Raw genomic sequence first — 18,297 nt, 5'->3', positions numbered from 1 at the left:
GTAAATGATCAAATATTGATTTACAAGTGTACATAATATGTAAGACTTTGAAATGAGTTTCTCTGATTTGATAATAATTGAGAAAAACACATTTTATTTGAGCTATTAAACTGGTTCCAAAATAGTATCTTTTTTCTAATATTATTGAAATGAAACAGTTTGACTTTTGAAAATGATTCACAGGTGTAGATGTCCCTTTAGCATTTAAGAAGTTAATTAAAACTTAACTTTTTTGAACAAAGCTTTAATGTAAAATGTTATTTTAAATTAACAGTAAGATCCCAGTTATTTCAGATGGTACATGCATAATGTGAAATGCTCTGCACAAAACACAATTTCCATGAAAGATTGGTGAAAGTTGGATTGTTTTGATGGCAACTTAGTTATAACATAATGAGTTTATCAGCATTAGTGCATTAATAAATCTGGGTTTTTAAAAAGTCGTAAAACTATACGTAACACACAGAAAATGTACCACTCATAGGATAGCAATATCTGTTTTTCTATATTTCAAACCCATTTAAAACCTCAGTTCCTTAAACACACGTACATTACGTCGTGACGACCACTAGGCGGCGGCAAAACTCAGCCGTTTGAATGGACTCGGGTTGCTGGGCTCCGAGAGCTTATCAAGCTGTCTGGGTGTGTTTGACTTTCAGCTCCCTCTCTTCAGTCTCAGTAAGACGGTGACTCTTACATCATCTCTGCAAAACATCTCTCAACAGGTCGAGGTGACAATGTCGGTGTTTGCTCGTTTTCTTTCTACTTTTAATACTTTAGCTGGTAAGCTAACACATTAACCGTCTCCGGGTTAGCGTTTGAGCGTCACCATGGTGACGAACCGTGGTCGAGCCAAAAGCAGAAGGGATGTAGTTCGGAACCGTAAGCTGAAAAAGAAGGCAGCCAAGGTCTCGAAGACACCCCAGCGAGGCCGGAAAGAGACCAGCATAAGGACAGCGGTGACTCGTTCAAAGACGAAAAAGCTTCCCAAAGTCAGTGTGTTAGTACTGCTGCATTTTTTAAGTTTTAATGTTAGCTGTTGGTCAGAACGAACCAACCAACGAAAGCAAAACAGGAAATATAAATCTTATAAAAACATAGCAAAATATTATATTTATTTAAAAAAATATACATAGTGGGGCATAAAATATTTTCTCCACATGTAGATGGTGTTTTTTTTTTTGTCATAATTTTTATTAGTTGTCAGTAAATTGCTTTAGCTCTGTTATGATACACCTATGTTTACATAACTTTTTCCCTTACTTGTTTTCACTCTTGTCTGCTTGCGAAAGCGTTTTCCGCTTCTATGAGTATTGAATGTATAGTTTATATTAACATGAAACATTAATAAGCACAACAGTAATTGATAGCATTGTCTTTTTAGCTTGCAATGTTTTAATTTCTTTAAGAGCATAACTATGTAGCGATCACGTTTGTTTTTAATATAATTGCAAGATTTCTTCAAACATTTTCCGGTATTTAGATTTATTTTAAGGGAATTAATAACTACTGCTTTAAAAACTACGTGAATTTTGATGTTTTGAAAACTTAATAGCAGAATCTCTAATTGATTTTAATAAATAGTGTTCAACATCATTCAAATTAATTTTGCTGGGTGTGCTAATCAAATTAATGAAAAATACAATCTGAAACTGAAATCAAATTGATGAAAAATACAAACTGAAACTGAAAAGCAAATAATTATACATAAAAGATTCCTCAAAATACAAAATATAAATCTGTAAAATTTCATTCAGCTTTCTTCTTTGCTGTTTTGTATAATTACAACAAAAAATGATATACCTTCTATATCTTAATCTTAATGAATACATGAAAAATGTGCATGTTTCAGGTCAGTATCACTCTTTTGTTTTCATTGTGATGATCTGACTGACTTAAACAAACCAGTAAAAAATGCATTCCCAATTTCTAAAGGGGTTGTATAATATATTACTTCTAGTAATTAATGGACAATATACTTAAAGTGTCAAGACTTTAGACAGATCTCAGTGCCAAAGATCACCAACAGTGTCGGATGAGAAACAGAGGAGGGAGCAAAATGTGTATTTATTGCAAGTAAAATGGTCGTAGCAATATTTATCAATATTCTGCACATGATTTACTGATGCAGTTACTGTAGCCCTTAACAACCGGCATTCTGCTATTCTGTTATACATATATCTACATGATTAACAGTAACAGATACTAACCTATGAAATATTCTTTAGAGAGTTCCTGCCAAGAAAGAAGAAGAGAATCACACTAATTCACACACACGTGATGAAGAAGTTGCAAAAAAAGCTGCAAGAAAAGTCATCAGGTCAGACATTAGAACCGAAATTTCAAAAACCAGTAAAGATCTGAAATAACTGAGGATACATTTTCTAAGTGAGATCTGTAAATATATATATGCATTTTTATACAATTTTTCTTCTTAACTTCAAGTTTCCAGTTTATATTCAGACTACATACAGGGCTTTGTTATAAAAAATATAAAAGGTTAATCAGTTTTTTATGTTGGAACCCCAGTGTTCATAAGATTGCTTATAAAAGGTTTGCTTGATGTAGTTTATAAGTTTGATGAAGTTGGTGAAATATTCATTGATGCTTATACCAATATTTCTGATTTGGTTGAGTTTTTTAAACCTCAAACCTCAGACTCCAAATATTACAATTTTTAGCACCAATTCTAATCATCATGAATCACAGTTGATCTGAACTATGATACTAGACCTAGTGTTTATTGTTTAATTTATCATTCTTCAGCTTTTTTTTCAGTTTCCTTATACAGATGTTTGTCTTGTGTTGACAGGAGATCTTCAAGACTTAAGAACCTTACAGGTAAGACATGTTTTTTTCTTACATATTAAATATAAGCACTACTAAACTTTGAATTCAATTTAATTCATATTCAAATATACCCTATTAATCCCAGAGGGAAATTAAATAAAAATTATAACCTTTGGAGAAAAAGTTGTAACATATGTTAAAGTTCTAATTCAAATGGATATTTGAATGAAAATCTGTCCTCATTAGTTTATACAAAGCTTATTTCTTTTCATTTTATGTAAGTCCACATTTTGATTTATCCAAATAAATCCAGAGGTTTTCCTCTTGGCCTCTATCAGTGTCAGGTATTATCAGGCCCAGAAGGTTAGACAGTTTTAGACATTCTTTATATGTTGAAATGGAAAAAACAAAAAAAGACACATGCATGGATAAGTTTTATATAGAATATAGAATCTAAACACATACATGTCATTGTGTAAGGAGGTAAGAAGAATGGGATCAGGAAGAGTCCCAGGAGAACCACACCGACGACTACATACGACGCCTCCAAAAAGTTTGACGCCATCAACAGCAAGTAAGACGACTCAGTAACATAAACAGGAAGTATAACACACTGTCCAAACAACTGCATCAGTTTTATCTTGATGCAGTTTTTAAAATGACCTTAAATAAAAATGAATAGATAATTTTGGTTTATTCATTTGTTTTATAGCAGTGAAATGTGTGCAGATGTAATATTCATTCTTTACTTGTGGACTTGCCAGGCAACAAGTCTTCTTTAAGAAAATTTTGTTTAATGATACACATGTGAACAGTCACATTTATGTTTAATTGTTGCTCTTATCCTGGTTATTAGCGACAGCATCTTATGTCGGGGAGGAAAAGAAGACTGTGACGAAAACAGATTTGATCTTTAATATTCGTACATCTTGATTATCATTTTTCTGCAGCCACGGAGACCAGAAGGATATCACCAATCAGAAGAAGAAAAAACGACTGATTAGGAACAAGAAAGATGGAGTAAGTCTGGACTAAAAACCATCAACATAATTAGTTATTTACTTCATTTGCAGCCACAGTAGAAGCTTTAACCTTCAGTTATTTCTAGTCTTTTTGTAGTAAATGGATACAAAAAAGTCTCATGATAGAATGGAACCAAATTTGCTCATAAAATAATGTTGGACTCTATTATTTAAGAAAAAATGATCAACTTTATCTTCTGTTTTTTTATTTGCAAACATTATTATTATTATTATTATTATTATTATTATTATTATTATTATTGTTGTTGTTATTGTTATTATTATTATCATCATTATTAGTAGTGGCACTTGTAGTAGAACTAGAACTCTCAGTTTGGGTTCTTTTTAATTGAAAATATGATGCATCGCAGTCGTAATATCACTTGCATACTTTTAATTAATTTCGTTCTAAGATGTTAAAAATGGAACCAAAGTCATCAAAAATCATGAAACAATTGCAATGTTTGAATTGGGTGAATTTCATAAATACAGCAACCTTTTCTGTATGTTTTTGAATAAGCTGCATCTGATCGCAGCTCTCAGCAGCTCCCAGCAGCATGGGTTTGTTTTGACGGCATGCTCTCATGCTGTGTTTACATTCCGCAGCAGCTTAAAGCCCCGGTTCATGCTGTACTCAGTCTGTATGGGTGGGCACCCTGTCTTATCAGCTCTCTGTGAGGGAGGTGCACCCAGCCGCACGCTGACTTTCCTCTCTGCTCACAACTCCTGGGGCGGGGATGACAACTCTATCAGCTGCCAACATATTGGGGGAGGGGAAGGGGGAGCAGCTGAGAGTGTGAGGAGCATCAGAGTGTGGTTATGTCACATGAGGGTGACAAAGTTTAGATCTTCTTGGTTGAGAGGCATCGTTCTCAACTGGTGTGAACTCATTTCTGTCAATCCCTCTGTTTTATCCAACTGAAACAGCAACAGAGAGCAGATTTCACTGAGACATAGTTGTAATCAAAGGTCCCATGTGGAAATCAGGACACGAGAGGAGTGCCATGATGGATGAAAATGCTTAATCAAGGATACAGCTGTTTATCTCTCTAGTCTCTCTAGATGTTGGAACTGAGGCAAACTGTGTAAACCCATTTAAAAAACACTGTTTCTGACAACAACGTGTCAATGGACTCCCTTGTCTCTCGCAGTTTCTGTAAATTATTACTATATTTGATTTCACTGAGTAGTTTTTTTCTAATTATTTTCATAGTTTCCCAAAAATAATAGAAGTGTAGCTTCACAATTACAAAAACAGAAAAACAAAGTTTAGTGATTAAACTGCTGTAAAATGTTACTTTGAAATCAAAACTTCTAAACCCTGATGTAATTTTGCTCCTTTTTTAAAATACAGTATCTCCCTTAGTTTTATTAATGACATTTAAGCTGTATTTATGTATTTATAGAAGATTGCCTCTGAAGAACAGAAGTCGATAACACCAGAACCGCCGCAAACAGACCTCATTGACACTACAGATGATACCGGTTTGTACAAGCATGAAGCAGTGAAGGAGAGGAAGAAACAAGATGGGTGTTTCATCATGCTTTCTTCTTCTGTGGTATTTCCAGTTGATGATGTAGATAGTGGGATTGGAACAACTGCAGATGAGGACAGTAACTGCAGTGTGACTGAGAATTTTGATGCCACACATGGCAAGGCCTCGTCTCCTTACCAGGGACCCAAAAGAGGTCAGTGCTGCTGTGTCTGTACTCTGAGCAGAGAAAATATGAAAAATGAACTGCATTTTCTCTAAAATAGTTAAACACAGAGCAAGACCTGAAATATTATCTTGTTAAATCTAGTTTAGGAGAGCATATGTCAAAACACTTTTAAAATGTAACAACACAACTGTATCACTTCCATTTTTACTTTAGGAAGGAACAATGAACCAGATAACAAGGAATACAATCATTAGTCTAATAAGATTTATTAAAATAATAAATCAACCCAGTTCTGCATTTCTGTTCTGTTCTGTTCCTAAAAGGACATTTCCAGGTCAGTCCATCAGGAAAAAGTGTAACACGCAGGCGAAACTTCAGGTGAGACCATGGATTCAACACTCTCTCTTCTTTCAGCAGTTTGAAAATTAATAGAAGAAGAAGCATTATTTTTTAATACACCATTAAACCCATCTAAATAAGCTCAAATTAGATGGAAATGCTCTTGGAAGAGAGTGACTGCAAATATTAAAAATAAGAAATCTAATTGTACTTTAATTTATTATAGACAACTTTCAAAAACACTTCAACTCTTTGCTGACTGGTTTAAAAAAAAGAAGCAAACAAACAAAAAAACTATAGTTTTTTTATTGTATTTCCTAGATATGTAAGTGACTTGGCTCGTATTACAGGAATATACTGTTGTAATGAACCTGTTCTAGGTCAGGTTATTGCAAATCATGTTTTTGGAGTGTAATTCTGCTTTAATTTACTGAAAATATTTCTCAGTTATTCACGTTAGATTATGATTCAGTGAAATATTTTACAAACTGATCTTGTTTCTCTTTGGTTGTTAAGACACGTGTATGTTTTTGTAAAACCTACTCATCACTACTAACTTTGACCATTTACTGAATAATTTAAAACAGATTTATTTACAGTTATAAGTTTTAATAAAATCATTATGAATGATCGTGTGCTTTCTATACTTTTTTGCTATTTAAAATTATTTTTTCTTCGCAAAAATATGATGCAACTGTAATGATTTTTAGAAACAAGATGATCACAGCAACAACCACATGACATAATTTGGCTGACAATTTAACTCTGGCTCTTGTGGGCTTGGGCAAAGTGGTTTCACATTGGAATAACTGGTTCTTATTGTAAAATTGCTAAATACAGTGATCACTGTCGAATGATTAATAATTATAACTTATGGAAAACTATTTGAACTGTTCTATTGATCCCTGAAACCACTTACCAAAAAATGTTTAAGTCTAGTGAACATAGGTATTTTAGTCTGTATGAAAAATATGTTTCTCTGTAGGTTAGAAAAAAACATGACCATACATATGACAATGTGAGAAAAATTATTTTTTTAAAAGTCATTGCAACTATATTTGTTCCCTCGTGGAAAAATTACAGTTCAAATCCATCATTCACGGCCCGTTGATGCCAGGAATGTGTGTTTATTTTACCTTCCGACAGGAACTGCTTCTTTTCTGCTCAATCTGAGACACATATTTGTTTACTTCTTCTCTTTCCATCAGGGCCGCTCAGAATGCATGGTCGACTGACGACGCTGATTCAGATGATGAAAAGGCCTCCAGCAGGTCGGCAGAGACAATGAATATCTTCACTGAGAACTGTAACATAAGTTCTCTCTTGGTTTTTAGTGTCCAGTGTTAAGACCTTTATGAAAAAAAACCACTGGTTCAGAATAACCACGGAATTTACACGGAATTAGTTTGCCGTGTAAATCCTTTTCAATTTATTTTATTTTATTTTTTTCACAAATAAAAAAAGTAAATCAGTTATTATACAGATTGGACAGAAACATCAACTCACTTGCAACTTTCTGAAAGTTGGTTAAGTTTATCTTTTATAATGTTGAACTTGTCCAGGTCTGACTTTTTAAATCTATTTGTTTACAAGAAATCTAAGTGCAGTTTTCCTTGATTGGTGTTTTTCCCCATATTTTACCAATTATCATGTTTTTTTTTAACTCCGCCTCAGCAACTGCCGTGCACTCGGTCTGCGTACGGAGGAGCTTTATAGTCCTCGCAGAGACAAGCTGGCCATGGGAGCAGGTCTGGCAGACATTGATCCCATGGCTATTGATCGGATGGTAAGTTACAACACAACTATCATATCTATCACTCACCGGTGTGTGATCCTCATGGATCCTCTATTCTGCACTTCTACATTTTTATTGTTTACAATATGTGATTCTCTTGCAAATATATATGTACTTGATTCTCCTTTTCCTTCCTTGTTAATTTTATTTTCTCCTCAGGTGGGCTTTGACAGCATCGGTGGGCTGTCGGGTCACATCTCAGCTCTGAAGGAGATGGTTGTCTTCCCTCTTCTCTACCCAGAAGTCTTTGATAATTTCAAGATTCAGCCTCCCAGGTGACTCACACAGACCATGAAGAACTTTACAGGATTTATGTTCATTCTCTAACACTAAATTATGTTCAGCTTTAATTTATTTAAACCCAAATAAAAAACATAGTTTTGTCCCTTTTTTCAGGGGCTGTCTGTTCTATGGCCCGCCAGGGACTGGGAAAACACTGGTTGCCCGGGCGTTGGCCAATGAATGCAGCCATGGCAACGAGAAGGTGTCCTTCTTCATGAGGAAAGGAGCTGACTGCCTCAGCAAGTGGGTGGGCGAGTCAGAGCGGCAGCTGAGGCTGCTGTTTGAGCAGGTAAAGGTAACTTTAAAGTTATCTGATGTTACTGCACTGCCCCCTTGTGGCTGGTTGCAAAGAGGGCTGAAAAAATAGGTTCAAGACTTACAAAGATTCAACAATGTCATCAGTTTTTGGAATAAAAACAAACATTACATCAAAAAAATGCTACGCTTTTGTTCATTCTTCAGGCGTATCAGAAACGTCCCTCCATCATCTTCTTTGATGAGATTGATGGCTTGGCTCCTGTTCGATCCAGCAAACAAGATCAGATTCACAGGTCTTTATAGTACTTAAATGTACATATTTTACCTTGACGCTCTTTCTGTGGCTGTAAATAATAACAAATTTATTTTTAAACTTCTGCAGCTCTATTGTGTCAACTCTGCTGGCTCTGATGGACGGGTTGGACGGTCGAGGAGAGATTGTGGTGATCGGAGCAACAAACAGGCTGGACTCCATCGACCCAGCTCTGCGGCGTCCGGGACGTTTTGATAGGGAGTTTCTGTTTGGCCTACCTGACAAAGAGGTAAAACTTTATTCTTTTCTTACATTTCATCATCTGCCTGAAATTTCTAACTTAGTTTCTAATATTTTATACAGTAGTTTGACTCTTTGAAATAGTTTGCAAGTGTATATTTTATAAGAAGCTTGTATTACTATCAGTTAATTACAATTTTTGGAAGTGTTGAATATTGGAAGTGTTTTTTCAATACTTGTACAATTCAACTGGAATTCTAAAATTTATAATATTTTGGTCCTTGTGTTTCAGTCTCGTAAAGAGATTTTGAAGATCCACACACGGCTGTGGAAACCTCCTCCTTCAGAAGACTTTCTGGATGAGCTTGCAGAAAAATGTGTGGGTAGGTGGGATGAAAATCACATGCTTTGTAATTTGCCACATTCACTTTTTTTAAATGAAGTGACCTCACCCAATCCTTAATTGCTGCAGGTTACTGCGGTGCCGACATCAGGGCGGTGTGCACCGAGGCGGCGCTGTGCGCCCTGCGGCGCCGCTACCCACAGATCTACGGCACCTCGCAGAAGCTCTTGCTGGACGTCTCCTCCATCTCTGTTAGCAGCTGCGACTTCGTGGCGGCTATGAGGAAGATGAAGCCGGCGTCGCAACGCTCCAACGCCTGCCCTACAAAACCGCTGTCAGCGGTGGTCCAGCCCCTGCTGCGCTCGGCCCTCAGCCACATCCTGGAGGTTCTGCAGAAGCTATTTCCACACGCTGAGCAGGGGATGAAGAGGAAGAGGGAGCCGGGTGAGTGAGTGCTGAACGCTGGAAGCATTTCTGTTGGGTTATTATATGGAATCAAATTCAGAATTTTTACTTCTGTGTCTTTGTGCAAGATCTGACTTCTGGTATCTTCGATGATGGTCTGATGAGTAGTGGAGATGAAGGGACCTCAACCTGCAGCATTTCTGCTCCTTCCACCTCCCAGAGCAAAAACTTTCTGCATTTTGCGAGGTGAAACATCGTGCTGGGCTGGCACAGAACTCTATCCAACATAAAACAATATGTAATATGTATGTTAACTTAAACTATAAATGCCTTCGTACTCTGTTCTGTTGGCTCCTGCAGGAGTGCTGTCAAACACCCAACGTCCCACCGCCCCCGAATGCTCCTGGCTGGTCGCCCGGACTCTGGTCAGACGTCCCACCTGGCCCCTGCAATTCTGCACGCCCTGGAGCGTTTCACTGTCCACAGCCTGGATTCTGCGGTGTTGTTTGGTTTCAGCTGGACTTCTCCCGAGGAAGCCTGTGCTCAGGTAATTTTTAGATAAGACCACACAGATGCTATCACGAATTCATAGACTTTATTGTAGTGCAAATTATTGAGCACCTATACTCATAGCTCAAGATGTGTCTATCTTTCTGAAGGATTTGATTTCCTGCCAATTTATTTCAAATTTGGATATGGAATGTCTAAATCAGGTCTTATTTTTCTAATTAGACTCAACTGCAAGGCTTTTACAGCAATGTTTAAGCTATTTTATAAAAATGTTAATTTACACATAAAGGCTGAAACTTTGCTATTATATTTACCAACCTGCACACCACAAAGTGAACTATTGTTCTTCAGCAACATTTGGTGGTGTTAAAAAGAAACTGCAGAAAGAATCAAAAGAAATAACAGGACTATTTAGAAAAAAAAAACTAAATTAAAGCTTTAAAGTAAATGTCTCCCCTTATCAGGTGTTCTGCGAGGCCAAACGGACATCTCCCAGCATCCTCTACATCCCCCACATCCAGCAGTGGTGGGACACAGCAGGATCAGCACTTAGAGCCTCGTTTCTCAGCTTGCTGGGCAGCATCCCCTCTTTTTCTCCCATCCTCCTTCTCGCCACCTGCAGCGTTCCTCACCAGCAGCTCGACACAGAGGTGAAGAAGCCTTAAAGTTTCCTTTACCTCTTCTATGAACTCACTTATTTTATGCTGCTTCTTTGAGTTATTATTGAAAGCAGGAAAACAAAGCCAGAAACACTCATTCCAGGGAAGAAAAATTAACATATTATACCTAAACATATCTTGTTTTATCATCAGATACAAACTCTGTTTCGGGAGGAGTATGGGGAGATATATACAATGGCTGTTCCCTCCCGGCAGGAGAGAACAGAGTTTTTTGAGGATCTTATTTTGAACCAGGCGGCTGAACCTCCACCATCTAAGAATAAAGGAAGTATGTGACACAGAGCACCATGTATGTGTCCATGGTGCTCTGTTCCACTCATATGCTGACTGTTATATACCAAATATTCAGTAACAGTTTAAAAAGTTAGCCTAATTCACCTGCTCATCTGCCATCAGTGACCCAGAACATGGAGATCCTTCCTGTGGCTCCACTTCCTCCTCTGAGACAGATGACCGAGCAGGAGCGCCTCCGTGTGGAGGAGCAGGAAGAGGACGTGCTACGGGAACTCCGCCTCTTCCTCCGTAACCTCACAGAGCGACTGATGGTGGACCGCCGCTTCAAGGCCTTCACCAAACCTGTTGACATAGAGGAGGTAATCCCATTCTTTTTTTTTTATTTTTATTTTTATTTTTTTATCAAGCTCTAACTGGAAGACTGTTTACATCATAGTAGGATAGCGAAACACTTCATTGGATTAATCATGTGGCATTGATCATTTATTGAAATAATCTTCAACTCATTTAGTAATCTATTAGTTGTCACCTAAAGTATAGAGACTCTTGAAAAAAATGAAAAAAGAGCAATAATTAAGCCAAAGCTGTATAACATTTATATACATTTTGCATTTAAGATGAAAACATTTTTGTCTGCAAGTATGTTTTACCCAAAATTTCTCAAGTGGCATAGTTTTAGCTTCACCGCCTTCAAATTCACTAAAGGAATGCTGCTATTGCATTTTAGACAATAAATTGTTTATTTTCTTATTTAAAAGGGATTTTATTATTTCCTTTTCATATTTAACTGTTTCCATTATTGCATAAAATGGCTTTTCTGGAAACCCTCTAGGGATGCAGTTTAAAACTAAAGCAAAGTTAATATTAGGTAATTGTGCTCCTGCTCCTTGCTGGATGTTTTAGAAAGAGTGTAAAACCATGAACTCTCCATCTTCCAGGTCCCAGACTACCTCATGGTGATCCAGAAGCCCATGGACCTCTCCACCCTGCTGTACAACATTGATGAGCATAAATATGTCACCGTTGATGAGTTCATGTCAGACGCAGACCTCATCTGGCAGAACGCTCTCGAGTACAACCCAGACAGAGACCCAGCAGGTGGTAGTAAATACATAACTCCTTATATAATGAACTCAATGTTTTAAGAACATTTAAGAACCGTCTGAGGTTTTATGCTTAGCATGCTTTTCAAGCTTCAGATGCAATTGATGTGGGCTAGAGGTGACAAGCCCTTTGTATAAACTGTTATCATTTTAAAATGACCAAGTGCAGAGTTTTTGAAGGAAATTAAAGCTAAACTATAAGGTTTTTGTGCTTTCTTTATTGAGTCTGCCATTTTGCTTTACCAAAAAATATTAGAGTATCCCTTAGAGTTTTACCTAATGTGAATTCAAAGTTTATATAATTTAATATTCATGTGAAATGGTTTGCTTGTGTCAGATCGTCATATCCGTCACCGAGCCTGCGCCCTGAAAGACACAATGCGAGTCATCATCAGAGATGAACTGGACAAGGATTTCCAGAGGATCTGCAAGGAAATTCGAGAGTCTCGGCTTGATAGAGGTAAAACTTTGTTCACTGCAGCCAAACTACACCAGGTGTTCAGCATGGACTCCTGATTTTATCCTTACAAAGGCTATTTAGTTCTGAAGTAATAAAACATCCCTTTGAATTAAAAATGTCTCCTATGGTATGTATTTACATAGTCAGTGCTTATTTTTTTAAAGCTTCCAACCCATAAATTAAGACTTTTATTTTTATGACAGCATTATCCCACAGGGGCAGAGCCACTCTAGAGTTGACCAATGGCTTCTACAACTCTGTGTTCCCCAGAAACAGCACTGGACCTCAACGTAAGCCTTGATAAAAATTCTGTCTTGAAAAGACAATGTAACTTAACACCAAAATGTAACTTTTTCAAAGGTTTAAACTATTCTATTCTTCCACAAAAAAAAAATACTTGAATGGGTAATTATTTTTGCTCTTAACTTAAATGCAGTCATATTCAATAAATTAGAATAGCATTTCGATTAGACTCATTTGTCAAATCGAAAGTGCCTTTTGAAAAAAAAAAAAAAAATCTTTAAATGGGTATAAAATGTAGTGTTCATTAAAACCACAGTTCTCTATTAAAATTATTTTTCTGTTTTTGTCTGACATATTATTCTAATTTTAAATGTGTTTTTATTAGCTGTAAGCGAAACTTCTTTTAACAGAAATAAAGACTTAAAAACCTCAATTGATTACAAGATGTAATAGTATTTTTTTGTGTGCGTGTCTGAGCTAAATGAAACTAAAACACGAGAGAATATTAGACTGCAGACGTTGTAAATTACAGTAATTTTAACTTTCCTTTCACCACCACTGCGTCTGTAGCGTCTTTTTCAGGGCTAACCAACATGTTGCGAGAAAACTGTGGTAGTGAAACAGACAACTATCCTCAGAATAGCATTTGTACAGTAACATTTCTGTAGTGCAGTTAAGCCCTTATGAGTAAAACATAGACTAATTATGTAGTTGCAGTTTTTGTCACAAATAGCCATTACTGTGGTGAAATGGCTGGACTTGAGGAAGACGGTTTTTAAATCCATCTGTAGGTTGCAGGTTTAACAGCTTTCCAAGGTACCTCTGTTAGCAAACTGTTCTCTCTCTTACTGGATAAATAATCATCATGTTGGCTTCAGACTTGACATGTAGCCTTTGCTATCACTACTTTTGTCTCAGGTGGGCTCTGGATTCATTCGCTGCATGAATTTCTAGTACTTGTCTGCCTTCCTCCCTTTTGTTAGTCTTCATTTTTTATGGAAATTAATATTAATATTGTAAGCTCCTATCTAAAAAGGAAAAGTTAAAAAAATGATGACATACTGTTAAAGAAAATTGTTTATTTGGTTAAATTAACTTACACAAATTTATAAAATGAATATCAGGTTTATTTTTCTGGCAGCAACAATACAAAAAAGTCTAAGAAAAATCAAACAGTATTATATTATGGAAAATACTTAATATGAATTCCTGTTTAGATCAAACTGATAAAAAAAGAAACCAACTACCATTTTTAAATTCATGTTTTCAAGAAATATTATACATCGTCATGTTAAAGAAACACCTTTGTTTAATGAATCAGAGGGAAAGAAAGAGGTGAAGTAAAGGTGCAATGACAGAGAGCAGCAGGGTCTTTTTTCAAATGTAAAGGCATTAAAGTCACAGAACCGATGAGAAGAAGAGGTAGAATCTGCAGAGCTGACAGAAAGGAGAACTACGAATGAGAGAGAGAGTCTGCAGCTCAGGGAGAAAAGGCTAGAGGAGAACAAGAAGATCTAGTGAACAGAGATTCAGCTCCACTCCATCGCATTTCTTCTCTGTGTAATGACTCTTCCTATCCTCTCTCTACCCCCAATCCCAACTCTCTTCTGACTTCTTTTTGCAGCACGTAAGAAAAAGTCTTTCAAATCATCCCGAAAATCCAAGTGGAGCACTGGTGTCATTAAGAAACGGCAACAAAAGAAGACAGCTTCAACCTCCTCAATGTCCAGCATAACCAGTTCAGATTCAAGTGCAGATGGAATGGGAGGGGAGAGTAGTTCTGTTGGCCGAAGCTCGTCCAGTTTGTCAGACAGCAGCGATGATGACGAGAACATCTTCCTGAAGCTCAACAGGAACCATCGTGACTTTAAAGCTCTACAAAAACGTCTAAAGCAAAACTGCAACGAGTCCAGCAGCAGCAGCAGCAGCAGCAGCAGCTGCACTCCCAAAATTAAACTGAAGTCCAGGCAGCCTTCAAAGTCTGACCCAATCCGAAGGAAATCGTTGACGGAGTTTTATTTAAAGAAATTAGGTGTGTGTTTGTCTAACAGAGGTTTGGAGTGGAAGCTGGACCTCTAACTCAGGCTGTGTGACCGCCCTGCTCTTGCTCTACTAACTGGTCTTCATGGGACTCTGACTGAGCTTCAAAACCCTGCAGTGTGCAAAACAGGTAGTGAAAGTGCTGCTTCTGCTCCTGCTTTGCTTCTCCTGACGCTGCTGAGCAAGATCTAAAGAGCAAACATTTCACAGTCAGGCAGAACTCTGGGCACAGAGCCAAACTGGCACAAAGCTGAGCCGAGAACAGATGCTCTCTGATATTCTGTCACAGAAATAAATGTTCACTTCAAATAACTCAAAAGAGAACCAGTTTTTGATTTACTCCACAGGATTATTTTAGTTTGAAATGCTGGTGTTTGTACTTGTACCCCGTAAACAAAAAAGCTTTACCTCTTGTTTTCCTTAATGTGACTGGTGCAGGATAAGTATATTTAGATGCAAACAAAAATGAAGCTTTAACTAAAAAAATATAGGTTTGATATAAGAATTAAAGTTTACTTCTTAACTTTAATGTTTTACGAAAATATATAATTGTGGTTATGTGTCTTGTCTTTGTTGTTTGCTGTGTGCACCCTTTTAAAAACTGCAGTAAACCTTAACATAATTTTTCAGCTAAAAGGAGAGCACCTTTCTTTTCTGTCTTCCTCAGAGAGGCAGAGAAAGACTGAGATGAGAACAAACAAGGCTGTTTTTGAGCAAATGCAGCAGTTCAACAAGAACAGATCTGAAGAGAGTGTTGACGAGCAAACACCCGACCTGGTAGTTGATCACAAAAAGCTGAAAGTAAGTTAACTCTGGTTATGTTTTAAGATGTTGGACCTTTATTTTTAAAGATTTGCACTGCTAACAATAAAATCCTGACCATTTTTTGCCTGGGTTCTTAAAAGTTTGATTTAAAAGCATGTTTCTACTGGGATTTTCTTTGTAACAGACCAGGTCTTAGTAGTGCATAATCTTGAATTGAAACAAAAATAATCCAGCTTTGCTCATTTGGAGAGTGGAAATTTTAACCATTCTGCTTTGCTCAAGCTCCTTTTTTTGGAGAGTCTCTGAATAAGTTAGCAACTGTAAAATATCCTAAAAGTGCCTAATGCCTGGTTAGCGATTATCACCCTTTTCCAGGAACCAAAGAATGAAGTTCTTTTGTACTTTTTGAACTCAAAATTTAATGCATCATATTTATATCAATGCATGTTGAAATGTCTATTTCTAAGTGCTAATCAAAAATGACATCCCAAACATTAGCCCCGCCCCTTTTTGCTCTGATTGATCCTGTGAGGGTTCTAACGAGAAACAATTGGTTAAAAATATCTGTACATCTTTTGAAACATTTAACTAATATTTCACATTTGAAATGTATTATCAGTTTTAAATACACATTAAATACAATTTGATCATATAATTTCTAAGTAACTGGATATAGATTTTACCTTTTTGTTTTATGAGGTTAGTTAAAATGGAATAGTTGTAAATTGGAGCTACATGGATAAACTGAAAGGAATTAAAGTAGTGTGCTTGCAGCTATTGTTTGCAGTCATTATTTTTGTTTTCTCCAGGAGCTGCTGAGCAGAGCAATAGTTAAAACAGAGGCCGCTGAGGTGGAGACTCTGGAGAAGTTTTATGCTCTGTTGGCTCAATCCATCTACAGACACAGAAACAACTACAACAAGACAGAGCTCATTAAGGTACAGCAACGCCACTCAGCTTTGTTTATTCAGGAACCTTTTAGACGGAGGCTACTTAAAAGAGTTCAGAAGTTGCTAAAGGCTATCACATGCTATTGTGTTATTTTAGCTGTTACATGATTTTATTACACTCAAGTTGAGGGAAAAGCTGCTCAGCTAAAATTCATAGTTTTATGATCCACAAACATAACTGCCGAACGACATGTTTTGGTTTTAGATGCCTGTAAAGAAAAAGAAAAAGCAAACTCATACTTTGTGGGGGAGTTTATTTGGCAAAAAAAAAAAAAAAAAAGCCTGTAAAGAAAAAGAAAAAGCAAACTCATACTTTGTGGGGGAGTTTATTTGGCAAAAAAAAAAAAAAAACTACAACTGGTTTATTTAATAATTTATTTTTCCTCTCTTTTTTCTCTAGGAAATGAAGAAGGAAATTGAAAACTTCTCCTGAGCTATAATAATAAAATCCAAGTAAATTTAAATGTAGTTTTCTTTTGTTTTTATATTAAAGTGACAGTATTAATTTGAGTTGTTTGAGCTTTAAGTCATCTTCTAATGTTATTCCCTAATCAAAAACATTCTTGGAGTGTGGCTTTGATTTTTTTCATGCATGTTTGAGAAATCATTTAATTTCCATTGGCAACCATTCAGCAGTGCAGAACGCTTGGGGGGCTGAAGATGTAGCTCCTCCTTGGAGCTGCAATTTTCAAACTTCCGAGCTACCGCCTCACAGAGCATTTCTCCCACATGATTTTCCCTTTCAGCTCCTTCTGACTAGCCAGCACCAATTAGCAAACACCTGATGGAACTGTGCATCTGCTGAGCTCATTGTATGAGCTACTTTTCAGTGCAAAATTTGTAAATACATTGTCAAAGGGTTAATAGGGGAACAATGTTGTGACAACTTCCCGAAGACTGAAAGTTGGAAGAAGACAGAGGCCCATTCAAGGCGTTAAATTATGAAATTGATTTTTTAAAGTCATATTTGAGATATGCAGCACTTTATAAGAACTGAAGGTGACATAGTCACTTGATTGTTCTACAAAATTTTACTATGTAGCTGGGAAGCACATGATACTGCCCCTTGAAAGTACCGTATATTTATAAATTGTAGCAAAAATTCTAAATACCTCAGTATTCATAGTATTGCACCAGATTCTCTAAAGATTTATTGCTTTGACATTTTACAAAAAAGTAAAGCTTCTGGCTATTGTGTTTATTTACTGAATTTATCATGATATGCACTTTATAAAAGTGTTGTTCTGGGTAAATGAAAAACATTGACTGTGTATTTTGTGTATCAGCCCACTAAAGTGTGCCTGTTTGTTTGTGTTTAGTTTAAGTCGTTAAGTATTTTTACTTTTAAACACAGAACTGGATTTACATCCAATGATCTGTCATTGGGTTTCAGCTTCAAATGCAGCAAAGAGAGTATAAGAATAAATTGCTAACATTTCACATGCTTTCTATTTGCTGATGTTAATAGATAACATGATTGGTTGAAATAAATAGTTTTGAACTTGTGTTACATTTAGAGCAAGCTGTGTGTGTGTTTTTCTTATATTTTAGGAGATATTCAGATTTCCAATGTGATATTGGAATGTCCTACTTTTTTTCATTAAATTAATACGGCTCTTAGTAGCAGTGTATTTTATTTTTTTTATGTTTTACATTTTATATTCCTGAACTGAAAGCAGTTAAGTGTCGTATGCCTGACGCAATGACGTACATGAACTTTCTCACCCCACGCTGATGTACGGGAAAAAAATAACAAACATGACCTCATTACGTCAACTTTTCGCTTCCGCTGTTTTGATTGCTTTCAAAATAAATAGTACAGGTGTGTATGACTACAGTTCTCCGATAAATATGCTTGAGGTGTTTAGATAGATATAGTTCCTCTGAAATGACCACTTCTTTATGTCCAGTAAAAATAGGACT

At 36.4% G+C, this 18,297-nt stretch overlaps 1 protein-coding gene across 3 annotated transcripts; it reads left to right on the top strand.

Moving 5' to 3' along the window:
- Positions 1–569: 569 nt before the first annotated feature.
- Positions 570–17,890, top strand: LOC103149739 (ATPase family AAA domain-containing protein 2-like). 3 transcript variants are annotated; one of them, XM_007569047.2, is made up of 29 exons: positions 570–678; positions 781–992; positions 2,229–2,320; positions 2,813–2,841; positions 3,271–3,364; positions 3,741–3,810; positions 5,219–5,297; positions 5,382–5,501; positions 5,798–5,852; positions 7,022–7,084; positions 7,488–7,599; positions 7,768–7,883; positions 8,005–8,179; positions 8,353–8,441; positions 8,531–8,690; positions 8,934–9,024; positions 9,114–9,428; positions 9,518–9,635; positions 9,750–9,936; positions 10,364–10,549; positions 10,712–10,847; positions 10,976–11,172; positions 11,752–11,911; positions 12,254–12,376; positions 12,580–12,666; positions 14,244–14,651; positions 15,327–15,460; positions 16,234–16,362; positions 16,775–17,890. In XM_007569047.2, the coding sequence occupies exons 2-29, from the start codon at positions 831–833 to the stop codon at positions 16,805–16,807; spliced, it is 3,720 nt and encodes a 1,239-aa protein (XP_007569109.1). In that variant the 5' UTR covers positions 570–678; positions 781–830; the 3' UTR covers positions 16,808–17,890. The 3 variants fall into 3 exon arrangements, with proteins under 3 accessions (XP_007569109.1, XP_016535651.1, XP_016535650.1); XM_016680164.1 differs by having other exon boundaries at positions 586–642; XM_016680165.1 differs by lacking the exon at positions 14,244–14,651 and having other exon boundaries at positions 571–992.
- The last annotated feature ends 407 nt before the right edge of the window (positions 17,891–18,297 follow it).

The sequence above is a fragment of the Poecilia formosa genome, unplaced genomic scaffold (assembly GCF_000485575.1).
Source record: "Poecilia formosa unplaced genomic scaffold, Poecilia_formosa-5.1.2 Scaffold235, whole genome shotgun sequence".
NCBI classification, from domain to species: domain Eukaryota; kingdom Metazoa; phylum Chordata; class Actinopteri; order Cyprinodontiformes; family Poeciliidae; genus Poecilia; species Poecilia formosa.
This window is presented reverse-complemented; position numbering and strand designations above follow the sequence as displayed.

Coding starts and splice junctions, on each gene's coding strand:
- LOC103149739 (XM_007569047.2), top strand. CDS start 831: ATGGTGACGAACCGTGGTCGAGCCAAAAGCAGAAGGGATGTAGTTCGG. Junction 2,321..2,812: donor GCTGCAAGAAAAGTCATCAG/GTCAGACATTAG, acceptor TTGTGTTGACAG/GAGATCTTCAAGACTTAAGA. Junction 11,173..11,751: donor AACCTGTTGACATAGAGGAG/GTAATCCCATTC, acceptor TCCATCTTCCAG/GTCCCAGACTACCTCATGGT.